The sequence below is a fragment of the Scyliorhinus canicula genome, chromosome 2, assembly GCF_902713615.1.
Source record: "Scyliorhinus canicula chromosome 2, sScyCan1.1, whole genome shotgun sequence".
NCBI lineage: Eukaryota > Metazoa > Chordata > Chondrichthyes > Carcharhiniformes > Scyliorhinidae > Scyliorhinus > Scyliorhinus canicula.
Window position 1 is genome coordinate 34785816 of NC_052147.1, and position 26990 is coordinate 34812805.

Genomic DNA, 26990 nt, shown 5'->3' on the forward strand with positions numbered 1-26990 from the left:
GCAGATTGGTGGCCCTCGATCGCTAGCCTGGCCGTCCCTGAGGTCACCCACCCCCCACCAGAGCGGCCATGGACTGAGTCCGCAGCCGCCGCCGACCGTTCCCAACAGGCAAAACGTGGTTAGAACTTTGCCGTCAGGAACTCGGCCAGTTTTTTGGGGTGAATTATGAGGGGAGGGGCCCTCTGACCGCGCGTGCGATTCGCGGCGTTTCTCCAAGTACCGGAGAATCGCGGGAGCAGCGTTGCACCGGTTTTCGCCGTCAATGCCCATTCTCCGTCCCGTGCCAATCGGGATTTTGGCGCGGAGGTTCGGAGAATCCCAACCCCTGTGTCTCACAGGATGTAATCAGATTGGCCGACAGTCTGATTAAATCAGATAAGTAGTCCCTGCAACATCAGAAGAGAGTAGTGGCCACCACTGGAGCTACAGGCAGTCCTGAGGAAGAATTGAAACTGTTTCCTGGACTTTGGTGATTCAGGTTATTTTGGGTGGGGAAAGCAGTGAATAAGAGGGGGGTAAGACTTCAGATTAGAGAAGTGGTGGTGGTGGTTGTGGAGGAGGGTGCAAAGAAACAGGGACAAAGGAACGGATCCCCAAAGGAGGTAACCCCCTTTCCTGCCTGCCAGCAGCCCATGCAGTGTAAGCTGCCAGGCTGTTCGCCATGCTCCTTCCTTACTCCACAGATTAAAAAATTGTGGCAGAGGGGGGATTGAAGTCTTTAAGAGACAGTTATATGTCCACCTAAGGGCTTCAATAGTCCTAAGGGTGGGCAGCCCGCCTGGCGCATTACCTGGCCCCTGTAATATGAAGGATAGGCTGGCAACCTACTTTATTTTACATGCCCTCTGTCTTCAAACACACTGGTGGGATGGGTCAGAAAATTCACTCCAAGGTTTCACAGGGGTCTCTGGGCATGCCAAAAGCTGTAAGTAAGTATACCGTATTTTTAAAATTCCCAAGATATTCAGGTTAAATTTTCACCAATAGCCACAAAGTCAAAATTTCATAGGCTCACTACACAGCTGTCATTTCTATTTCATCAGTGTCATGTCCTGCCAGGTGGCAAGTTCATAGACCATTTTACCTGCCCAGGGTATGAAATCTTGGCAATCCTGGGACTGAACACGCTGATGGAAGAATACATCTTTGGTACTGAGTGAACTGCAATATGGAATGATAAATGTTACATTCTAAATACATTGATATAATTAAAGGATGCCTATTGCATTGTACCAGGACTATGATTTTTGAGCAGTGCCTATTTTCCATTGAAATACTACATCAATATGTTCTAATTCATGTGCAATTTGAGCTATCCAATGTAATACTAGTTGTAGTAAAGATATCTGAACACATAAGGAGGTGGAAATAATCCATGCACTTTATATGTATCTGTTCATTGACATGGATAGTGAGGGGCAGAATCTGATTGGGCAGTACTTTGTTGACATCATAACTATGATTTATAATTTACCACCAGATTTTGGAAAAAAAATGGAAGTTGTCTTTAGAAAACTATAAAAAAGACTCACTTTGACACGAGGGAGATAAACAAGACCACTGAAGGATGTAAGATTATTGTGTTCCAAGTTGATTCTTTGTAAACGCCCAAATTTCTCTGAAGGTCCAAGATCTACGGATCTGATGAGTATAAAAAAAGTGACTTAAAATAGCAATACTTATGTTGTCACTAAGCAAATTGATGCTACATTTTAGTTCTTCAATATAACATTTATATTTCTTGATAGTTATGGATGAGGGAAAAAAGTATTATATCGGAATTAATTTGAAATTGTAGTTAAGAATTTAACACTGAAGAGATTAACCACTTATGTATCCTTTTGTATCGTCATTAGCCTAGTTATACTGTAGTTGCAAAAAAGACCTTGTTTACACCTCCAAGAGTCTTTGTCTGGTCTCTCATGAGCGTGGGGATGAAGTACATTATAGTCAAATAGCTGTATAATTTCCGCATAACATTTACATAATGTTTCAAATAACAACACAGAAACAGGTATTTTTTATCAATTGATCCATTTTGGTGTTTATGCTGCAGACAAGCAATTTTTCTAATCTCATGACATAGTCATAGAGGTATACAGCACAGAAAAGACCCTTCAGCCCATTGCATCTGCACCGGTCCAAAAAAAACATCTAAGTATTCTTATTCCAAGTGTCATCTTGCTTCCATATCCCTTTACTTTCTATTCTTTCAACCACCTATATAACTGTTCTTTAATGTTACCTTGGTCTCTGCTTCTGTCATTAAGTTCACTAAGTACATTCTGCAGTCTCACAATACTTTGTAAAATAACATTTCTCCAGCTCTCTGCGCTACGTCTTTATGCATTCTATATCTCTTGACATAAAATACATTATTCCATTAGCTATTTTAATGACTTCATCCACTTGAGGTGATGCTTTTAGGGTCTTATTAAATCAGTACTCCAAATCCTTCTGCACTTTCATGTGTAAAATCTTAAAGGAGCAGATAATGATCCAGGCCACACAGAACACATTGCCACTGTTAAGTAGAGCAATTAGTCCCCATACCTCATTAACCTTGAATAGGCAGACTGCCAATGCCTTGTGCACTGTTTGGCGGTAACCTGCCTAATTTGAATCTGAAAATTCTGGTGGTGGAGAAAAGAGGCTATTTAATGCAACCGTGACTTGGACATTAGCCTTTAATGAACAGATGGGCTATTATTATCACATTTAGCATCATTATTACCTTCAGTGTACGATCACTACGTATGAACACATTGATGTTAAAAACCCTACAGTGTCTATCATATGGTGAGACAAAACTTGGTTACTTGAGAAACATTATCAAATCAATTTTTAGCAAAATGCATTTTCAACAATGCAGATATCCTATACTTAGGATGAATAATATGCCGGTTTCACAAAAATAGAAGAAATCATAGCCTACAAAAGGATGTGTTTTAGTAACAAGGAGGTGGAGTGGAGAGAGATGCAGTGATTCTAGGATAGTGAAAGGAAGCAGACAAGGAATGGTGCTTAAGGGAGCTTGAAACTCAAGAAAAGTTGATGTGATATCTAAACTAGAAGCAATGTACCCTCATTTTATTTTGTGTGTGGCCTACTAAATTAAGTACCTGGTACCCTTTAAATTTATCTTTGCACGGCTGCTCAAGAACAGTATCTTCAAGGGCATGACTTGTGCGCAACCTACATGGCAGCTTCAGGGTTGCTGCACAGCTTGGCCCGTAGAGAGAAATAGTTCAGAGCCCTACTTTAGCGAGACAGTTAATTTAGTGAGATAATTAAACGTCTTGCACCAGGGCCTGGGTGCAATGTTCCAGATATTGATCTTCTTTACCACCGATTGCGACTGTTGACTCGCTGCCATCTGTCTTCAGCCTCCTCGTGGTAACAGTATGCAACACACTCTAGGAACAGACTCCACCAAGACCATTAGTGTAACATTTGAAAATCTGGGTGCTCTCACAACAGCTGTTTTAGGCATATCTGAATTGTCCCTGGCAGTTTCTGGTGTTGAGCAACTGATGTGCACCTCCCTTTAAGAGGTGCAGGCTAACTTTAAATAGCACTGTAGGCATGTGATTTTCAGACTCAAATTAGGCAGTTTACCAACAAACAGTGCAAGAAGCATTGGCAATCTGCCTATTCAAAGTGAATGAGGTATAGAGATGATGTGGAGATGCCGGCGTTGGACTGGGGTGAGCACAGTAAGAAGTCTTACAACACCAGGTTAAAGTCCAACAGGTTTGTTTCAAACACGAGCTTTCGGAGTACTGCTCCTCACCTGAGGAAGGAGCAGTGCTCCGAAAGCTCGTGTTTGAAACAAACCTGTTGGACTTTAACCTGATGTTGTAAGACTTCTTACCGAGGTATAGAGACTAATTTCTCTATTTAACAGTGGCGAGTATCTGTGAAGTACCCGCTGCCCCCCAGATTTACTTCGGCAGAGCTTGGAGTTTATGGACTGAGATATCTACAGTTGTCTTCACAAGCAGTATAAGTTATTGTGAGTTCCAGATCAAGGAATAGTTTGAAAGCAAAAGGTAAAACAATAGAAAATCTTAAAGTATCCAGATCAAAGGACGGGTTTAAACTGGGAGATGATTAGTTGAAATCTCTATCTGGGACATCCCAGATATACCACATTGCCACGGGGTAGTTTGCAGGAAGGCAGTTTTCATTTTGAGGTTATAGAGTGTATTCTTTAGGCAGAAACCATTAGTCATCTTGGAAGACTGTGAGAAAACAGTGGTGTTTGCCCGGCAGCCAGACCAAGGAGTACAGAGACTATTAGGAATCAGGGTATTCCTGAACTGGAATGGATAAGCAAGAATTGCAAGTGGGACACATGCTCAGCATTAAAAGTCCAAATGAAAAATTGTGAGATCTGCTGGTAAAGCTCGTGGAAGAGGTAAGCAGTGGAATCTTTGCCGAGAGAGCAAGCTTTAGAAGTCAGAGTGCCAGACTGGGAAACAGTTGATATGCAATAACACTAATATTTCCTTATATGTATTTGTATCATATTTTGCTGGAATATTTTATTACATTAAAGGTGCTATATAAACATAAATTGTACTGAAATTAAGATTGTACAGTAGAACACATGTAAATGGCCAAACATTTTGTATCTGAGTGGAGTTCAGGAAATCATTATATTAATTTTATTAAATTGGTTCAATGATGGAAGGGACCTGCATCACGGTTTTCACCTGTTATGATCACATGAGAGACCATTAACTTTAATAAAGAAATTCAAAGTCCCAGTTTGAACTGAAAGAATCATACAAGATTTCCTGAACTCCACTCATCACAATTTACATTTATATAGAACCTTTAATGTAGTAAAATATTCCAGCAAAATATGATACAAATACATATAAGGAAATATTAAGAGTTATTGCATATCAATTGTTTGTACTTTTATGTAGGTGGGGACAATGGAAATATTCATGTTATTGTAAATTAATTGTTTCTACTTTTATGTAGGTGGTGGACATTAAATGGGGATTGACTTGTATCCCCGTAAAATGGAACCGACTGAAACTGTGATTGCTGGGTGAAGAGGTGCATGTTTGTCATGCTTATCTTTAAATAAATATTTATCAAGCTGTGTAAAGATTGGCTCCAGTCCTAACCTTCACCACCTGGCTTTCTGGAATGTAACAATTAGAATAGATGACTAAAACATTGGTGAAGGAATATGTTTTAAATAATGCATTCAATGAGGTGAGAAAGGTAAAGAGGCAGAATGGTTTAGAAGAATTCCACACCTTAGGGCCTAGATCATGATATATTCTGGCTGAACAAGGGTCATAATTGAGGAGCACAGAGACCTCAAGGGGATTGAGAACTGGTTTATCATGTGGTAAACCCCAATGATCTCCCAGTGGGCTGGCGGTGGACACATTCTTTGGCCATTGGTGGGCCGCAGACAGCAATGGAGCCTTCTGCCCACAGCAACAAACCCCATGTCACTTGGACCAGATAACCAATTATCTGGTTGGCTGGTACCATCCTTCCATGGGATCCTCTTCTTTCAGGTGCAAAGGCTCCTGGTGGCGTTGCTGAGCTGCCAGTCCTCCAACTGGCTGGCAACACCTAGAGGCAGGCAACCAAGTAGTTGTCTACCACCTGTAAAATGTAGCCTGGTCCCACGGACTGTCAAAGCGGGGCTGACTCTCAACACCTGCCATCAGAATAATGGGTGGAACTCTTTTGAGGCGAGCTGATGGCGAGTTGGATTTCCCACTAATCAATGTTGGGAAATCCATTTGCAAGCATTAGCACGTCATGAATACTTCACAGCTCACCAGAATCACATTTCCATTCTAATTATGCAAAAAATTATACCAGTCTGAATCACAGCCAGACATAAGTGATGTGCAGTTGTTCACCTTCACTATGCTTGTCACTTTGAGGTGAGTGTAACATTCAAAACCGACACTGCTCCCAGATGTCAGCGATGCCAAAGCTGCAGTGTTACTCCAGACCGGTGGGGTGTCTGGTTGGACTCTTCACGGTAAGTGCCTTCGGTGTGCAGTATTTTAAAAGAATTTAAAAAGGATGGGCTCTTGGAGGATGCCTTGGATGTGAAATAGGGAAGTTCACGGCAGGTCTCTTGGCTGTGCTGTTGGGCTACTCACAGGGGTTGCTACATAAAAGGGGTAGGGGTTGGGGAATAACAGCAGGGAACATTGGGGGGTGGGGTGGGGGGGGGGGGGGGGGGTGTGAAAGCAGGAGAGAAAGAGAGTGCCTGTTTCAGAAAGGGGGGTTGACAATTCTTGTGTTAAAAGATGTTTTTTTTCAAGTTATCTTTGACAGGAATGTGATACTTTTCACACGTTTTCCCCACATTGTTTTCTTTAGCAATTTCTGGTCTCTCTCTCTCTCTCTCTCTCTTTGTCTCACTCTCTCTCGACAAACAATTCAAAGTGGGTCACGATAACCGTCCAAATTATTTTTTGTTGCCTGACCAATGTGCCAGCTGCTGGCGGCCAGGCTGAGTGAGCGGATGGTAAGATATTGAAGTGTTGCAAGGGGGTAATCACAGTCTCAGTCTGCGATCACCACCTTCCGGTGAGCTTGCAAGGTGGGGTGGGGGAGGGACGGGAAGTGCTGAGAATCCGGTGGCTATACCTACTACACCCCCACTACCTCTAGCTTTGCGGGGAATTTCTTGTGAGGAGAAGGTTGGGCCTGTACTTAGTGAAATTTAGAAGAATGCGAGGCATATAGGATTCTCAGGGGAGTTGAGAAAGAGAGAGAGAGAGAGAGATAGTCCAGAGAATGAGGCCAAAAGATTCACCTGAGGAAGGAGCAGTGCTCCGAAAGCTAGTGTTTGAAACAAACATGTTGGACTTAAACCTGGTGTTGTAAGACTTCTTACTGTGCTCACCCGTCCAACGCCGGCATCTCCACATCATGGCCGAAAGATTGGACTGAGACATTGAAAGCAGTCTTGGGGCTATGTTACAGGGCTGGGTTTGGCCCTATGGCACACATGTCAATAGCCCTGCTCCAAGAAGGCGAAGGCCAGTGTGCTCAGTGAGAATTAGGCATAGCTTGGTATTAAGGGCATGGTCATTGTCTCACAGTTGGTGGGGATGGGGTTTTCAGTTCAGCACAGTGCTGGAGGTGGGACAGTAATGGTCAGGGGAGCCACTTGCAGACTGTAAATGGTGAAAAGGCATTAAAGTGGAGGGGTACGCAAAGCTCTTTGGGGGTGGGGGGGGGGGGGGTCACCTCTGTACATCACCATACACAGAGCCTCAAGTATGACTATGTTCGATGTTCTAAGGTGGCAGGGTGTGAGGTCCACATGGGACACAAGGACATCAACAGTGATGGGCTCAGCGGGGAGGGAAGGAATGTCCACAACATGGGATCCAGGGTTACTGGAGGAGGCTGGAGAATAACCAAAGGGAGGTCTATATGCACATTGTAGAGTTCCAGAATGATTGGGGGGCTATGAATGGTAGGTAATAGGGGGAGGGTCAAAGCTGGTCATGAAGTAGAAGTGCAGCACCACCATGGTTGAGAGTGGGAAGTCTACTATAGTTGGGCATTTCTCATTAACCAGTTTAGATCTCTCTGGACACAGGAAGGAGGAGGAAATCAGGATAGAGGCTGCATTCAATGCTGTGTTCATGATGGCAGTGCTCTGATTGCGGAAGAGAAGGCGTGGCCGGTACTGCCTGGCTCAGGTTTGAGGGAACCCCCAAATCCTTTATCCAGGAAGCCACCAGAGGATGAGGTCATAGAATCATAGAATTTACAGTGCAGAATGATGCCATTCGGCCCATCAAATTCACACCAGCCCTTGAACGAGCACCCTACCAAAGCCCATACCTCCACGCTATCCCAATAACCCAGAAACCCCACCTAACTTTTTGACACTACAGGGCAATTTAGCATGACCAATCCACCTAACCTGCGCATCTTTGGATTATGGGAGGAAACCAGAGCACCTGGAGAAAACCCATGCAGACACGGGAAGAAAGTGCAGACTCTGTATTCGGGAATCGAACCCGGGTCCTTGGCGCTGTGAAGCAATAGTGCTAACCACTGTGCTACAATGCCGCATCACATGAAGGAGACATGCCCAACCAAGGCTCCACCAAAGACGCCGTTCCTATTTGGAGATGAGCGAAAGACAGTGTCGCATCTCTCATCTCTTTCACATTCTGCAGAAAGATCTAATGCCAAAAGGACTGGGAGGGAATCTTCTGCCAGAGCCCCTGAAGGTCACCATGCACTCAATATTTGCAAATGGATCATTCCATGGACCCACAGGGGACCCATCTCCCATCTCTCTCAGTCCTCAACATAGAAATGTATCAGGAGGTGACAGATGCCCTCTACAGTAAGGCTCATTATGTGAAGTTCACAATGGACAATGCTAGCCAGGCTGCTAGATTTCTTGTATTTGCAGCTATCCTCGGCTTCTCTGGAGTTCAGAGTGCAATTAGTTGCGCACCTATCACTTTAAGAGTTCAATGGTAGCCCCTGATCTTCATTAACAGGAAAAGGTTCCACTCCCTCAATATTCAGCTGGTGTGCAACCAACAAAGGCACTTCATGCATGTTTGCGCCAGGTACCCTGGGAGTTCCCATGACTCCTACATTCTGGGTCACTCCCAGGTGCCTCAGATATTTGAGGGACCGCAGCACCTACAGGATTAGCTGCTGGATGATAACGGTTACCTGCTAAAAAGGTGGCTCATGTCATCAATGCATCATCCTCTAAGTTCCTCAGAGGAGAGATACAACACAGTGCATTGTGTGACAAGATCCATTATAGAGTACACCACTGGCATCCTTAAGATGTGTTGCGATGTTTGGACCTCTCAGTTGGGGCTTTGCAGTATTCTCCACAGATGGTGTCCCATATTGCCGTGGTCTGCTGCGCCCTGCACAATCTGATGCTTCAAAGGTGGGATCACTTGCCAGAGGGAGACATGGAGGAGGCTGAGAACTCCTCGGATGATGAGGATCTGGAATGGCTGTAACCTGAAGAACCTGAGGGTCACCAATCACATGATGATCCACTCAAAGCAGCAAGACAAGGAAGACATGATTGTGAGACACTGAGCCACAAGATTCCAAGGTCCATGCAAGGTAACCGAGCACACATCTTCTGTCCCTTAGTGCCATGCCAGTGCTCGGAATGTGTTTCCAAGCAGTGACATTGAGAGAAAGATCTGCATAGCCTTGAACCTGCAGTCTGCATGTATAACCAGGTCCTAATATTTGGGAAAATCAGTAGCCAAAGCTTTATGTAACCGGTCTGGGTAGTGGAAGACAGCTCTCCATTGCAAACCCTTAGTCTACTGAACTTAATGCATTTGTGGCCACCTGAAGGCAACACTTGTTGCAGTGATAGAAATGTGCACATGGTTGGAGATACCATCACGGCTGCAGGTTTTCTACTTTGGCACAAAGAACTACGACAGCTGATTGTCAATGAGACACCATTGCTGGTGACTGTCCAAGGCACAAGAATGCACTAGTCCAAGGTGTCTTGTGAGGAATAAAGATTTCACACTCAAAGTACAAACACTTTCAGGGAACAGCTGAACACATATCCCTGACATTACAAGGGATGAGTAACTAATATGAGCCCACTAAAATCACATGAATTGAAGGCTTAGAAAGGAAGCCATTCATTGAGTGGGAGCTTGTGTCATCCTCGCAATAAGAGGGCACATTGAGCACATGCATCATATGCATTCAAATGATGCGACCATTTTCATGAGCAGTAAATGTATAAAGATGCTCTTTATATATAAATGAATGAACACACATGCCCCTATAGTGAGATCAATGTTTCTAAATTTTTGTAACCCTACTGCTATGCCTAGGTACAGCCTCAGCATCCGCGGCAGATGTGGAGGCAGCTTGCAGGCTTTGACATCTGTTGTCTGTGATGACCTTGGCGGCATCCTCTGGAGGATTTAGGCGTGGAGGGACATGGCCTACTTTGGGTCTCTTGCTGTGATACATGTACGCCCTCCTCAGCCTTTGGAGTTGGAAGTGGCAGGGTCACAGGCAGAGGGGATTGGAATCAGTGGATACTGTTGGAGTCACCTGGGTGCATGGCCCTGGGGTGTCCAGCTGATTGCCCCCTCTGTGGTGCCCGAGATTTCTTGAGAAGGGCAACTGGAATAGGTAGAGGTGCCCTACCTGTAGCCACTGATGGATGCCACCTCAGCCTAGAGCGATGGAGTACTGGTCCATATGCAAATCCAACAGACCTTGCTGGACTAAGGTCTTCAAGGCAGCTACTATCCTTTCAATGTAGACCACATGACACTTGCATGTTGGAGCCAAACATCAGACAGAATGTGGACAGACTCCTCCATCCTTCTCTCTAGTCTGCTGACTGCCTCTCACAACTCCGCATTGTGGTCTGGCCGCCTGTCTTTGCATCGCCAGCATGTTTGTGATGGTCATTTCTAGGGGCTCATCATCTAACTCAGATATAGCAGGTGCCTATTCTCTGGCAATCCTCCCTGTGCCAGAGACCTGGGCTGTCACGGCCTCTGACTATTGCAGAGACATGTCAGTGAGTGATCCCCAGAATGTGACCCTGGGCCTAATCTGGATGTATGACCCACTGAGGGGTATGTCTTTGTGCTGGGTAGAGTGCAGTGAATGTAGCGTCTGATGGGTGCCCTTCAAATAAAACCTCATCATCCTCCTCAAAGGTGGCCTGGAGGCTGGTGCTTATGTTGGATTTGCTGGTCTGTCTGGACCTGCTTGATGCTGGCTATAAGAGATAAAAGATTGATTTAGGTCATGAATAGACCAAGTATAACAACTCAACGAGGGATCATTGCACTGGCTTGCTGGAAGAAGCCAATCTCGCTTTCACCGCAGGAGTGATCTCTGCCTTATCCTGACAAATTGACAGCATCCTCCTTGGATTTGGGGAGCTCCTGAATGTTTGCCATACCCCCTTCAGTCTGGAATTTCTCCCTCTTGTTGTGGGCAAGTTTGGCCTGCATGAAGACAAATGGATGTACTGTGATGAGAAGGGATGGAGCAAAGGTAGGGAAGCATGCATGCCTACTGTGTGCGCTAAGCCTTCCCCAGTAAGAACTGAAGATACTGTTTGTGCAGAATGATAGATAAGATGCTGGTGAATAGGCTTTTAATGCTGATATCTCCCCTGGTAATATTGGGTGGGAAACCCCGTTGACAACGGCGGGACCAGTGGATCCCACTGGCAGGCCGCCTCCACTGATGAAATACACCGGGCGGGGTGAACGGTAAATCCCGCCCATTGTGTACGATCCCCGAGCTGTGTGATGCTTTGAGTGCATAATGCCATTATGAGAGTGAGAGTTGGACTTCCGGTTGCGGCTATGACCAGCTAAGTCGCACGTTTGGCTGCTCCTGCTACAAAGGTGTTTTCGGGCCGATTGGAGGGCCCCAACGGCGCTGTAAGGACAAATCCCGGTGGGGGAAGGCTCCCTGAAGAGAACCAGACCAACTTTATGGTCGGTACCCGGAGTGGGGTGGTAAAGAAAGCAACAGCAGCTCCCAAAAAAAAGCGGGGGAAGAAGACCAAAATGGCGGCCGGTGGTGCACCCGAGGAATGGAGGAAATGGGCGGAGGAGCAGCAGGCCGCTCTCCTGCGCTTCTTTACGGAGCTCAAAATGGAGCTCTTGGAGTCAATGAATGCGACGACCACCAGGCTGATGGGAGCCCAGGCGACCCAAGAGGCGTCGATTCGGGAGCTGCAGCAGGAGATGACTGTGAGGGAGGAGGAGGCCACGGTCCTCGTGGGAAAGGTAGAGGTGCACGAGGCACTCCACCTGAAATGGCAGAGCCGTTTTGAGGAGCTGGATACCCGAATGAGGCGGAAGAACCTGAGGATCTTGGGCCTGGCAGAAGGCCTGGAGGGGTCAGACCTCCCGGGATATGTAGCAGAAATGCTGAGCTCCCTGATGGGGGCAGGGGCCGTCCCTTCGCCCCTGGAGCTGGAAGAGGCCTACAGGGTCATGGCTAGGAGGCCAAGAGAAAATGAGCCCCCGAGGGCGGTGCTGGTGCGGTTCCAGCGACTCAGCGACCGTGAGAGAGTGCTGGAGTGGGCCAAGAGGGAAAGGAGCAGCAAGTGGGAGAATTCGACGGTGAGGGTCTACCAGGACTGGAGTGCGGAGGTGGCAAAGCGGCGGGCCCGGTACAACCGGACGAAGGCGGTGCTACATGCAAAACGGATCAGGTTCGGAATGCTGCAGCCAGCGCGCTTGTGGGTCACCTACAAGAACCAACACCACTATTTTGAGTCCCCAGAGGAGGCGTGGGCCTTTGTACAGGAAGAGAAACTGGACTCAAATTAGACCCAGGGGATACTTGGCGGCCGTAGCCGCTCGGGTACTTTCAGCTGAATTCTTTGTTTGGATTTTGAACTCTTGCTGTGGTTTTTCTTCTGATGTTTTTTCCCCCTCTGCCAACTTCCCTTAGTTATTGTTATTGTGGTTATTCATGGTTATTTATGGTTATTTATGCTGTTTGGTAGAGGGCGACTGTTAAGTACAATGTTATTTGTTATTTATCTGTTATTTATAATGTTAAGTTGGGGAGGCGGGACGGGGGGGAGAGCAGATCGGGGATATGGGCTCCTAGGGGGGGTTCTTTACAGGCATGGACGGGGACGGGGGTGGAACTGAAGATGGCGGGGTGGGGTGTGGCAGGGCGAAAGCGCGGGCTTTCCTCTGTTTTCCCGCGCGCGGGGCAGAGGAGGGGGGAGGGGAGGAGTGCGGGGCGTGGCTAGCAATGGCGACCTTTCCCGCGCTGGAGCGGGGCCAGGGAGGAGTGGCAAGGGGGGGGAGGGCCCCCCCCGAGCCGGGAGGAGTCGGAGTGTGGCAGGAGCAGCCGGGCCAGCGTGAACCAGCTGACTTACGGGAGTACGATGGAGGGTACATCGCGGCTAGGAGGGGTCCTAGCCTGGGGGGGGGGGGGGGGGGGGGGGGTTGGGGGGGGACACCGGGTTGCTGCTGAAAAGACCAGAAACGGGAAGTGGAGGACTGGAGAGGTGGGGGGAGGGAGACATCGCCATGGGGAGCGGGTCAGAAGGGGAGGGTCGACCCGGGGCGAGCAGGGAACAGGACATGGCTAATCGGCAGGGGAGGGGGGCGGGTCGTCCCGCGACCCGGCTGATCACTTGGAACGTGAGGGGGTTGAATGGGCCGGTCAAGAGATCAAGGGTATTCTCACACCTGAAGGGACTGAAGGCTGATGTAGCAATGTTACAGGAGACCCATTTGAAGGTAGTGGACCAGGTTCGCCTGAGAAGGGGGTGGGTGGGACAGGTGTTCCACTCTGGATTGGACGCAAAGAACCGGGGGGTGGCGATTCTGGTGGGAAAGAGGGTGTCGTTCGTGGCGGAGGAGGTGGTGGCGGATAAGGAGGGTAGGTATGTGATGGTGAAGGGTAAGATGCAGGGGGAGAAAGTGGTGATGGTCAACGTATATGCCCCGAACTGGGATGACGCGGGTTTTATGAGGCGCCTATTGGGCCTCATTCCGGGACTGGAGGCAGGGGGCTTGATCATGGGGGGGGACTTTAACACAGTGCTGGACCCCGAGCTAGACAGATCGAGTTCAAGGACCAATAGGAGGCCGGCAGCGGCAGAAGTGCTGAGGGGGTACATGGAGCAGATGGGAGGAGTAGACCCATGGAGGTTTGGTAGGCCGAGGGCGAGGGAGTATTCCTTTTTCTCCCACGTCCATAGAGTGTACTCCAGAATCGATTTCTTCGTGTTGAGCAGGGGGCTGATCCCGAGGGTACGGGAAGCTGAGTACTCGGCCATTGCGATCTCTGATCATGCACCACATTGGGTGGATGTGGAAATGGGGGAGGCGCGGGACCAGCGCCTGCTGTGGCGGCTGGATGTGGGGCTGTTAGCGGACGACGAGGTGTGTAAAAGGGTCCGGAAGAGCATCGAGAGCTATCTGGACTTGAATGACACGGGTGAGGTGCAGGTGGGGATGGTCTGGGAGGCCCTGAAGGCAGTGATCAGGGGAGAGCTGATCTCCATAAGGGCGCACAGAGAAAGAAAGGAGAGGCAGGAGAGGGAGAGGCTGGTGGGGGAGCTATTGGAAGTGGATAGGAGATATGCGGAGGCACCAGAGGAGGGGCTGCTGGGAGAACGGCGCAGCCTGCAGGTCAAGTTCGACCTGCTGACCACCAGGAAGGCAGAGACGCAGTGGAGAAGGGCACAGGGCGCGGTCTATGAGTATGGGGAAAAGGCGAGCAGGATGCTGGCACACCAGCTTCGCAAACGAGATGCGGCTAGGGAGATTGGGGGAGTGAAGGAGAGGGGCGGGAAGGTAGTGCAGAAGGGGCAAGAAGTGAACGGGGTCTTCAGGGATTTTTACAAGGAGTTGTATCGGTCTGAGCCGCCGACGAGGAGAGGGGGAATGGAGGACTTCCTAAACAAATTGAGGTTCCCAAGGGTCCAGGAGGGGCTGGTAGAAGGGCTGGGGGCGCCAATAGGGCTAGAGGAGCTAGTCAAGGGAATAGGTCAGATGCAAGCGGGGAAGGCGCCGGGGCCAGATGGGTTCCCGGTGGAATTCTATAAGAAAAATGTGGACTTGGTGGGACCAGTACTGGTACGAGCCTTTAATGAGGCGCGAGAGGGGGGGGTTCTGCCCCCGACAATGTCGCAGGCACTGATCTCCCTGATATTGAAGCGGGATAAAGACCCCGTGCAGTGCGGGTCCTACAGGCCTATCTCGCTTCTGAACGTGGATGCCAAGTTGCTGGCAAAGATCCTGGCAGCTAGAATAGAGGATTGTGTGCCAGGGATAATCCATGAGGACCAGACGGGGTTCGTGAAGGGGCGGCAGCTCAACACGAACGTGCGGAGATTGCTGAATGTAATTATGATGCCGGCAGTGGAGGGGGAGGCTGAGATAGTGGTAGCGCTGGACGCGGAGAAGGCATTTGATAGGGTGGAGTGGGAGTACCTGTGGGAGACGTTGGAACGGTTTGGGTTTGGGGAAGGGTTTATTAAGTGGGTGAAGTTGCTCTACTCGGCCCCGACGGCGAGTGTAGTGACAAACGGGAGGAGGTCGGAGTATTTCGGGCTCCACCGAGGGACCAGGCAGGGATGTCCTCTATCCCCCCTACTTTTCGCACTGGCGATTGAACCGTTGGCGATGGCACTGAGGGGTTCAGGGGGGTGGAGAGGACTGACTAGGGGAGGGGAGGAACATCGAGTATCGCTGTATGCGGATGATCTACTGCTGTACGTGGCAGACCCAGAAGGGGGAATGCCGGAGATAATGGAACTATTAGCAGAGTTTGGGGACTTTTCGGGGTACAAACTAAATTTGGGCAAAAGCGAGGTTTTTGTGATACACCCGGGGGACCAGGGAGAGGGTATTGGGAGACTCCCCTTCAAGCGAGCAGGAAAGAGCTTTAGGTACTTAGGGGTGCAGGTGGCAAGGAACTGGGGGACCCTCCACAAGTTGAACTTTTCCAGGCTGGTGGAACAGATGGAGGAGGAATTTAAGAGGTGGGACATGGTACCGTTGTCGCTGGCGGGGAGGGTGCAGTCAATCAAAATGACGGTCCTCCCAAGGTTCTTGTTTTTATTTCAGTGCTTGCCCATCTTCCTCCCTAGGGCCTTCTTCAAAAAGGTGACGAGTAGCATCATGAGCTACGTGTGGGCGCATGGCACCCCAAGGGTGAGGAGGGTCTTTTTGGAGCGGAGTAGGGACAGTGGAGGGCTGGCACTGCCCAATCTCTCGGGGTACTACTGGGCGGCAAATGTGTCAATGGTGCGCAAGTGGATGATGGAAGGGGAGGGGGCAGCTTGGAAACGAATGGAGAGGGCGTCCTGTGGCAACACAAGCCTGGGGGCCCTAGTAACGGCACCATGGCCGCTCCCCCCCACGAGGTACACCACGAGCCCGGTGGTGGCGGCCACCCTCAAGATATGGGGGCAGTGGAGGCGACATAGGGGGAAATGGGAGGTCTGTTGGCGGCGCCAATAAGAGGGAACCATAGATTCATCCCGGGGAACATCGACGGGGGATTTCAGAGCTGGTACAGGGTGGGCATACGGCAGCTGAAGGACCTGTTTATAGAGGGGAGGTTTGCGAGCCTGGGAGGGCTGGAGGAGAAGTTTGAGCTCCCCCCGGGAAACATGTTCAGATATTTACAAGTGAAGGCATTTGCTAGGCGGCAGGTGGAGGGGTTTCCCCTGCTCCCCAGTAAGGGGGCGAGTGATAGGGTGCTCTCGGGGGTCTGGGTCGGAGGGGGGAAGATATCAGACATCTACAAGATAACGCAGGAGGCGGAAGCAGCATCAGGGGAGGAGCTGAAAGCCAAGTGGGAAGGGGAGCTGGGAGAGCAGATAGAAGACGGGACGTGGGCGGATGCACTGGAGAAGGTCAACTCTTCCTCCTCGTGTGCGAGACTGAGCCTCATTCAATTTAAGGTGCTGCATAGAGCTCACATGACGGGGACAAGGATGAGCCGGTTCTTTGGGGGTGAGGACAGGTGTGTCAGATGTCTGGGAAGCCCAGCGAGCCATGTGCATATGTTCTGGGCATGTCCGGTGCTGGAAGGGTTCTGGAAGGGGGTGGCAAGGACGGTGTCGAAGGTGGTGGGGTCCAGGGTCAAACCAGGATGGGGGCTTGCGATCTTTGGGGTCGGGGTAGAACCGGGGGTACAGGAGGCTAGGGAGGCCGGAATACTGGCCTTTGCGTCCCTAGTGGCTCGACGAAGGATATTAATTCAATGGAAGGACGCGAGGCCTCCAAGCGTTGAAACTTGGATTAACGATATGGCTAGCTATATTCAGCTAGAAAGGATCAAATTTGCCCTGAGAGGGTCGGTACAGGGATTCTCCAGGCGGTGGCAACCTTTCCTTGACTTTTTAGATCAGAGATAGACGTTCGGGGTCGTGGCAGCAGCAACCCGGGAGAGGGGGGGGGGGAGGGAGGGGGGGGGGAGGGGAGGGGGGGGAGGGAGGGGGGGGAGGGGAGGGGGGGGCAGCAAGGGTCGTGGGGGGACATGCACGACTGTAACGCGGGCAAGTCTGCTCGCTGCTCATGTCTGAAACTGTAGGCTGCCTTGTTTGTTAAGATTGCCGGGGGGGGGGGGGGGGGGGGGGGGAGGACTGGTGCGCGCGAGAGGGCGGGCGAGGGAGGGACATTTGCCTAGAGGGATTGTGTTGTAAATAATTTAAAAAATTAGTAGGGGTAAATGTTTGTATGGAAAAACTCTTTCAATAAAAATTATTTAAAAAAAAAAAAGAGAGTGAGAGTTTGTAGTGAGCTGAAAGTTAACTTATCCTGGCAGTCTGGATGAGATTATCAATCCTCTTCCTGCACGGATGCCACTTCTCTGGTGTCCTCCTTCGCAACTGTCTCAGGCTGGCGAATTGGTAGATCTCCCGGATCTATCCCCGGGATAAAGAACTTACAGTGCTGGCGGTCACCTCTAGTTAGTCTCCAGGGAGATGTGCCTAAACCTTGGCACACTTTTTTTATTCCTTGGGGCCACCACCAGAACTTCTGACCACATGACTGGACTACAGAGACTAATGTGTGTGGTCAGGTGGCAATTAAACATGGCGCCAGGAACCTAAACCCCAGAGGATGAATCAGTGCCCGTCCCGTCACGTGATTCCGGCAGCTGCTCGCCTATGCATAATTGATGAAGTTTCAAGCGGAAGGTCGGGTGTGGGAACCCAATTGACTGATCAGCAGGAAACTTGTGCTAATGCTGTCTGCCGCTGCACTTTGTCTCCTGTTCTTTGGCGTTTTAGTTCTTGGCTACAAACAGGTCTTGGAACAACCGAATGAATGGCTCCCCCGTTTTGTGGAAGCCTTCCTCCGACGGCGAATTTAATTTTCTCCATTTGGAGAAATTCCAACAGGTCGGACAGCCAGACTGCAGCTTTGGGTGGTACTGCTGATCGCCAGCCGAGCAGGATTCTACAGCGGGCGATTAGGGAGGCAAGGAAGGACGTCAGCCCTCCTTACCATGAAGAGATCTGGCTGTTCTGATTCCCTGAAAACTGCCACTCTTGGGCAAGGCTTCACCCTCACCCCCACCACCTTGGACATTGCCTCGAAGAAGGATGTCCAGAACTCAGATAGTCTGGGGCAAGACCAGAACATGTGAACATGGTTGGCCGGGCCACTTTGGCACCACTCGTATTTATCCTCCACCTCCGGGAAGAACCTGCTTTTTCGGGTTCTGGTTAAGTGGGCTCTGTGTACCAATTTTAGCTGCATAAGGCAGTGCTGTGCTTTGTGACAGAATTCCTACCCTATTTCAATCCCCAAGTCCTCCTCCCTTTCTCACTCGTCTCATCCAGTTGGGTATTGGCGCCCCTTAGCAGTTGCCCGTACATGTCCCCACAGTGCCCTTTCCCTAGGATGTCCACATCCAACTGGTCCTCTAGCAGTGATTATCGTGGTGGTCGTGGGTATTTCCTTGCTTCTCTTTGTAGGAAGTTTTTGATTTGCAATAATAATAATAATCTTTATTGTCAACACTGCAATGAAGTTAATATGAAAAGCCCCTCGTCACCATATTCCGGCACCTGTTCAGGTACACTGAGGGAGAATTCAGAATGTCCAAATTACCGAATAGCATGTCTTTCAGGACTTGTGGGAGGAAACCGGAGCACCCGGAGGAAACCCACGCAGACACAGGGAGAACGTGCAGCCTCCGTACAGACAGTGACCCAAGCCGGGAATCAAACCTTGGACCCTAGCGCTGTGAAGCAATGGTGCTAACCACTGTGCTACTGTGCCACCCTTTTGTTACCCCTGGTCAGCTGGAATCTTTCTGTCAGTTCTTCGAACGTTGTTAGCCTGTTGTTGATGTAAAAGTCCCTAACTGTCAGCGTCCCCCATCTTGTCTCCACCTTTTAAAGGTGCCGTCCATAGTCGCCAACGTGAACCTGTGGTTGTTGCAGAAGGGGTTTTGTCGGATATTTTGGTTAACCCGAAATGCTGTCGCAGTTACTCCATGACTGGAGTGTTGCTACCACCACTCCTCTCCTTGAATATTTGTTAGGTGGGGATGGAAGTGCCGTCGTGGCTGGGGCCCGGAGGGAGATCCCCCTGCAGGAGCTTTCCTCCATAAGTACCCACTCGACCTCTGGCTCTTTTATCCACCCCTTTACTCTCTCCGCTGTCACTGCTCAGTGGTAATATTGCAGGTTTAGGAGGGCTAGGCCACCCATGGATCTCATTCTCTGCAGTACTCTCTTTGGGGTCCTTGCGTCCTTCCTGGCCCACGGAAATGCCATAATCAGTTTGTCTAGTTGAATTGAAAAAGACCTGGAAATGTAGATCGGGATGGATCTAAACAGGAAGAGGAACCTGGGCAGTACGTTCATTTTAATCGTCTGCACCCTCATTGTCAGGGAGAGTGGGAGCGTGTTCCATCTCTGCAGGTCCTTTTTTACTTCCTGCATCAAGCTGATCAGGTTCCACTTGTGGATCCCTGACCAGTCATGGGCAATTTGGTTCCCCAGGTAGCGGAATGTGTGTTGGGCCTGATTAAAAGGTAACCACTCCAGCCCTGCCCCTCCCCCTTGCAGGTTCACCGGGAACATCCCGCCTTTGTTCAGGTTAAGTTTGTAGCCCAAGAAGGCTCCAAACTCTTTCAAGAGTGCCATGATTCTTTCTATGCTGCTTTGTGGGTCCGAGATGTAGAGGACCAGGTCATCTGCATAGAGTGAGACTCTGTGCTCTCTGTCTCCTCTCCGAATCCCTTTCCAATTGTCGCCCTAAGCGTGATCGCTTGTGGTTCAATCACTAGGGCGAACAATTTAACGTGATCAATCCACGTAACCTCCACATCTTTAGGTTGTGGGGGTAAAACCGACACAGGCACAGGGAGAATGTACAAACCCCACACAGACAGTGACCAGGGGCCGGTATCAAACCCGGGTCCTCAGCGCCCTAGCCAGCAGTGCAACATCCAATATTTTTAATGTGACATAAGCACTGAATATCCTCTCCAGCTGGCAAAAATAAGTTTAAAACTGTCAACTATATTTCATAAACAAACAATAAAATATATACAGTTTATATGATTTGTCTTGTGGCAAATCTCCCAGAGTGACATCACTTTTGGGTCGATACAGTTGAGAAAGTTCAAAACTTTGATCCATGTAATGGCTTGAAAGAGAACTATGGCACACATAACCAAAAAGCTACACACGCATTAGAAAAAGCATTGTATTTTGGTTCAGTGTTTCAAGATTCACACTGTGCCATTATAGATTACCTGATTGCTGATTCAGGCATTTCCAACTTTAAGATTTCTGAAAAGTTTGAATGTCCTAGTCTCTCTGTCACCATATCAGCGGTGAGTCTACCACCAAAAACATCTTTTGCATTTTCAGATTCAGTTGGTTCCTGCACACAAATAAAAAACATGAGATTTCAAAGGGCTCCAACTGCATTTACATATGAATGAACTTTGGATATAAAATGTTGCTGCAAATAAATTGTTAATTTATAACTATGGATGGGTTTCAGATCACTCAGCGAGTTTGGGCTGCTGTAGCAAATAAATATTGTAGTCTGAAGCTGTGGATTAACATAAGAACATAAGAACTAGAAGCAGGAGTAGGCCATCTAGCCCCTCGAGCCTGCTCCACCATTCAATGAGATCATGGCTGATCTTTTGTGGACTCAGCTCCACTTTCCGGCCCGAACACCATAACCCTTAATCCCTTTATTCTTCAAAAAACTATCTATCTTTACCTTAAAAACATTTAATGAAGGAGCCTCAACTGCTTCACTGGGCAAGGAATTCCATAGATTCACAACCCTTTGGGTGAAGAAGTTCCTCCTAAACTCAGTCCTAAATCTACTTCCCCTTATTTTGAGGCTATGCCTCTAGTTCTGCTTTCACCCGCCAGTGGAAACAACCTGCCCGCATCTATCCTATCTATTCCCTTCATAATTTTATATGTTTCTATAAGATCCCCCCGCATCCTTCTAAATTCCAACGAGTACAGTCCCAGTCTACTCAACCTCTCCTCGTAATCCAACCCCTTCAGCTCTGGGATTAACCTAGTGAATCTCCTCTGCACACCCTCCAGTGCCAGTATGTCCTTTCTCAAGTAAGCAGACCAAAACTGAACACAATACTCCAGGTGTGGCCTCACTAACACCTTATACAATTGCAGCATAACCTCCCTAGTCTTAAACTCCATGGGAGAGATTCTCCGCAAATGCGGCGAGTCGTTAAGGCTGCCGTGAAACTGGCCGTGTTTCACGGCAGCCTTCACGCCCGTTCCTGGGACCCGATTCTCCCCCCCCCCATTGGGGCTAGGAGCGGGACCCCGGGAATCACGGCGTTGCGGCCTTAACGACCGTCATTAAGGCCACGCACCAAGATTATGCGCGGCTGGTGTCTGTATGACGTCAGCCGCGCATGCGCAGGTTGAAACTGGCTCCAACCCGCACATGCGCTGGTGACGTCATCACGCCATTGACGGAACCTGCGCATGCGCGGTTCCGCATTTCTCCACCGCCGGCCAACAAGATGTGGCGGCTTGATCTTGTCGGGCGGCGGAGGGGAAATAGTGCGTCCCTTTTGGACGCAGGCCCGACGATCGGTGGGCACCGATCGCGGGCCTGTCCCCTCCCGAGCACAACGGTGGTGCGCCCGCCCCTAACAGGCCTCTGGATGCACCAAACGGGCATCCAGCGTCCGTTTTTACGACGGCAGCAAGCAGGTGTGTTTGCTGCCGTGAAAAAACGGGCGTAAAGGCCCAGCTGCTTGGCCCATCGACCGCGGAGAATCGCCGCTCGCCGTAAAATACGGCGAGCAGCGATTCGTGACATCGGTCGGGCGGGGGGGGGGGGGGGGGGGGGGAGAAGAACAGCGGGAGGGCGCAAAAAATGTCAGGAGGCCCTCCCGCTATTCTCCCAACGGGCGTGGGCAGCGGAGAATTGCGCCCCATCCCTCTAGTAACGAAGGACAAAATTCCATTTGCCTTCTTAATCACCTATTGCACCTGTAAACCAACTTTCTGTGACTCATGCACTAGCACACCCAGGTCTCTCTGCACTGCAGCATTTAAATAATAATCCTGTTTGCTGTTATTCCTACCAAAATGGATAACCTCACATTTGTCAACATTGTATTCCATCTGCCAGACCCTAGCCCATTCACTTAACCTATCCAAATCCCTCTGCAAACTTCCAGTATCCTCTGCACTTTTCGCTTTACCACTTATCTTAGTGTCATCTGCAAACTTGGACACATTGCCCTTGATCCCCAACTCCAAATCACCTTTGTAAATTGTGAACAATTGTGGGCCCAACACGGATCCCTGAGGGACACCACTAGCTAATGATTGCCAACCAGATTAACACCCAGTAATCCCCACTCTTTGCTTTCTATTAATTAACCAATCCTCTATCCATGCTACTACTTTACCCTTAATGCCATGCATCTTTATCTTATGCAGCAACCTTTTGTGTGGCACCTTGTCAAAGGCTTTCTGGGAATCCAGATATACCACATCCATTGGCTCCCCGTTATCTACTGCACTGGTAATGTCCTCAAAAAATGCCACTAAATTAGTTAGGCACGACCTGCCCTTTATGAACCCATGCTGTGTCTGCCCAATGGGACAATTTCTATCCAGATGCCTCGCTATTTCTTCCTTGATGATAGATTCCAGCATCTTCCCTACTACTGAAGTTAAGCTCACTGGCCAATAATTACCCGCTCTCTGCCTACCTCCTTTTTTAAACAGTGGTGTCACGTTTGCTAATTTCCAATCCATCGGGACTTCCCCAGAGTCTAGTGAATTTTGGTAAATTTTCACTAGTGCATTTGCAATTTCCCTAGCCATCTCTTTTAGCACTCTGGGATGCATTCCATCACGGCCAGGAGACTTGTCCACCTTTAGCCCCATTAGCTTGCCCATCACTACCTCCTTAGTGATAACAATCCTCTCAAGGTCCTCACCTGTCATAGCCTCATTTCTATCAGTCACTGGCATGTTATTTGTGTCTTCCACTGTGAAGACTGACCCAAAAAACCTGTTCAGTTCCTCAGCCATTTCCTCATCTCCCATTATTAAAACTCCCTTCTCATCCTCTAATGGACCAATATTTACTGTAGCCACTCTTTTTTGTTTTATATATTTGTAGAAACTTTTACTGTCTGTTTTTTTATATTCTGAGCAAGTTTACTCTCATAATCTATCTTACTCTTCTTTATAGCTATTTTAGTAGCTTTCTGTTGCCCCCTAAAGATTTCCCAGTCCTCTAGTCTCCCACTAATCTTTGCCACTTTGTATGCTTTTTCCTTCAATTTGACACTCTCCCTTATTTCTTTAGATATCCACGGTTGATTTTCCCTCTTTCTACCGTCCTTCCTTTTTGTTGGTGTAAACCTTTGCTGAGCACTGTGAAACATCGCTTGGAAGGTTCTCCACTGTTCCTCAACTGTTCCACCATAAAGTCTTTGCTCCCAGTCTACCTTAGCTAGTTCTTCTCTCATCCCATTGTAATCTCCTTTGTTTAAGCACAAAACACGAGTCTTTGATTTTACCTTCTCACCCTCCATCTGTATTTTAAATTCCACCATATTGTGATCGCTCCTTCCGAGAGGATCCCTAACTATGGGATCATGAATCAATCCTCTCATTACACAGGACAAGATCTAGGACCGCTTGTTCCCTCGTAGGTTCCATTACATACTGTTCTAGGAAACTATCGCAGATACATTCTATAAACTCCTCCTCAAGGCTGCCTTGACCGACCTGGTTAAACCAATCGACATGTAGATTAAAATCCCCCATGATAACTGCTGTACCATTTCTACATGCATCAGTTATTTTTTTGTTTATTGCCTGCCCCACCATAACGTTACTATTTGGTGGCTATAGACTACTCCAATCAGGGACTTTTTCGCCTTACTATTCCTGATTTCCACCCAAATGGATTCAACCTTAGTTCAACCATAGTACCGATGTCATCCCTTACTATTGCCCGGATGTCATCCTTAAATAACAGAGCTACACCACCTCCCTTACCATCCACTTTGTCCTTCCAAATAGTTTGATAACCTTGGATATTTTACTCCCAGTCATGACCATCCTTTAACCATGTTTCAGTAAGGGCCACTAAATCATAGTCATTCACGATGATTTGCGCCATCAACTCATTTACTTTATTCCGAATACTACGAGCATTCAGGTAAAGTACACTTATGTTGTTTTTTTAACCTCTGTTTTGAATCTTAACATCTCCAGTTTTATTCATTTTAATATTACTGGGCCTATTCACTGAGCTTCCCTCAGTCACTGTACCTTGTACTGTCGCCCTTTTTGATTTTTGACTTTGGCTTCACTGCCTTACACTTTCCCCCTTACTTCCTTTTGCTTCTGTCCCTGTTTTACTACCTTCCAACTTCCTGCATCGGTTCCCATCCCCCCACCACATTAGTTTAAACCCTCCCCAACAACTCTAGCAAACATCGGTTCCAGTCCTGCACAGGTGCAGACCATCCGGTTTGTACTGGTCTCACCTCCCCCAGAACCGGTTCCAATGCCCCAGGAATTTGAATCCCTCCCTCTTCCACCATCTCTCGAGCCACGCATTCATCCTATCTATCCTGACATTCCTACTCTGACTAGCTCGTGGCACTGGTAGCAATCCTGAGATTATTACCTTTGAGGTCCTACTTTTTAGTTTAACTCCCAACTCCCTGAATTCAGCTTGTAGGACCTCATCCCGTTTTTTACCTATATCGTTGGTGCCTATGTGCACCACGACAGCTGGCTGTTCACCCTCCCCCCCCCAGAATGTCCTGCAGCCGCTCCGAGACATCCTTGACTCTTGCACCAGGGAGGCAACATACCATTGTGATAGTAGAGGATCCAACTTTTTTTCCATCACATGGCTGACCAGGAATCTCTCCCAATCTTACCGCCTACCATTAATGTATGTTGGAAGGCTATGTAGTTTGAAAGTCAACCTGTTTTCCCACGTTATGAACACAGCGTCCTTGGCCATCAAGTCCTGGGGTGGGACTCAATCCCAGACCTTTTGAGTCAGATAGGCAAGTGCTCTTTGATATAAGGAGGAAGAACTATGGGCATTTGGTGGAATTTAAATTCAATTAATTAGTCCAGTTCAATTAATGGATCTAGAATTGAAAAATTGTCTCAGCAATGGTGGCCATGAAACTATCAATTGTCGTAAAAGTCCATCTGACATTGTTCCCTTGTCTAAATTAATGATAATCAAAATAAAAGTGGAAGCTTTCATCATATACATCTTTCTTCAGGCTCGGGTGGTGCCAAAAGCTTATGTCTGTTCAGGAGGTTGGGCTGGCTTGAAATGTCACCAGCTCAGAGGGTCTCCTTGCCCACTGCACATTCCCCACTTGGCTCTGTCTGTCAGCCTCCTCCTCACATACCTGGTCTGGCCTACAAGTGCCTCCAGACACTCAGCAATGTAGTTGACTCTTAATACCCTCTGAAATGGCCTCGCAAACCTCTCAATTCATGGACAAATAGGGATGGGTAAAAGAAAATGCCAGCCAGCGATGCCCACATCCATATTTTTAAAAATTGAGGGTAGGTGTTGAGTGGCCATAGTGGATTCCAAACTGAACATTGGTGAGCAAGTTATTGCTGTGAAAGTGTGCTGTTTGATAGCACTGTCGATTACACCTTCTGTGGTGATATGCCTATGGGCTATACCATAGTTGGATGGTGTGTGACTTCCAACTAGCAGGTGGCGGTACAGACACACCATGTGGTCTCTAGACCAAGGTCATGTGATCTTTGACTTGGATATAAAGGGAGACACATCCGGCCATCTTCAGAAGAAGATTGAGAGGGTAATAAGACATACATGTGAATGGTCAGTGCTATGTGCAAGTCCAGAACAGTAGTTAGCAGACTCCATGATAACATGCCCTGTATCAGATTGCTATCCTACCACACAAGACTCAATAAAAGATTCTGGTTTGGACATGTTGAAGTGTTTGCTGAGTTCCTTCGTGAAGTACAAAGGACCACACACAAAGCACCTTCCACAACTTTTCTAATAATCAACTGATGGATTGGCAAATGACTGGAATGGACTGGTCCTACTTTCTGTGGACAGGACATTGTTACGATCTAGTTAGAGATGAGAAACCCAAAAGGTAGACTAAGTCCTCACCTAAATTTGTGGTTAAGTTCTTGAATATCCCAACTTTTAAGTGAAACAACTAAATCATGGCTCTCATTGAAATCAATATTAAAGCAGGAGTTAGTTTCCTTTAGACATTCATTGCCTGGAGGAACCAATGTACAATACATACTTGTATAGCGCTGCATATTCCTAGCTAAAATAATAATAATAAAATAATATAATAATAAAAAATAACTTGCAGAATAAAATAAATAACTAAATATAAAGTAAATACTGCAGAATTCAAAATAGATAATGTTCACGAGTCTCTCCATCTTCTTAAGAAGGTCCCTTGGGTTTGGAGATGACTTGCTTCCACTCTATATCGATAATTTTAGAGATTGCTGACAACATGTATTGCTCAGTAGGTCAGTTAGATAAGTTGTTTTGGAGATTTTGCACTCTCTGCCACCTTGATTTTGTCTCTTTGTGTTCAATGCCTTACTAACTGAACCTTTTCCCATTTTGATCAGTCGTCATGAATTGGGAGAGATATTTGACCCCTTCAGGGGTACTTGGAAGACATCCCTAATGTAGAATCCCTGCAGTGCAGAAGGAGGCCATTCAGCCCATTATGCCTGCACCTGCCCACACCTCCTTCCTATCCCCGTAACCAAATAACCCCACCTAAACCTTTTTGACACAAAGGGGCAATTTAGCCTGGCCAATCCACCAAATCTGCACATCTTTGAACTGTGGGAGGAAATCAGAGTACCCAGAGGAAACCCAATTAAACACTGGGAGAAAGTGCAAACTTCACACAGACTGTCCACTGGGGCT

The 26990-nt window shown here is 48.2% G+C and overlaps 1 protein-coding gene across 9 annotated transcripts in view; it reads right to left on the reverse strand.

Moving 5' to 3' along the window:
- lrrc9 (leucine rich repeat containing 9) overlaps positions 1-26990 on the reverse strand; it is a 276603-nt gene that overhangs the window by 59972 nt on the left and 189641 nt on the right. For all 9 annotated transcript variants that reach the window (XR_005457781.1, XR_005457782.1, XM_038775862.1 and 6 more), the window contains 2 exons: positions 20281-20411; positions 1533-1641 (listed from right to left, as the gene is read on the reverse strand). Coding sequence is in view for 7 of the 9 variants with exons in the window: in XM_038775862.1 (XP_038631790.1) it covers positions 1533-1641; positions 20281-20411 (240 nt within the window). In the remaining 2 variants the exon portion in view is untranslated. The remainder of the gene's footprint in view (positions 1-1532; positions 1642-20280; positions 20412-26990) is intronic.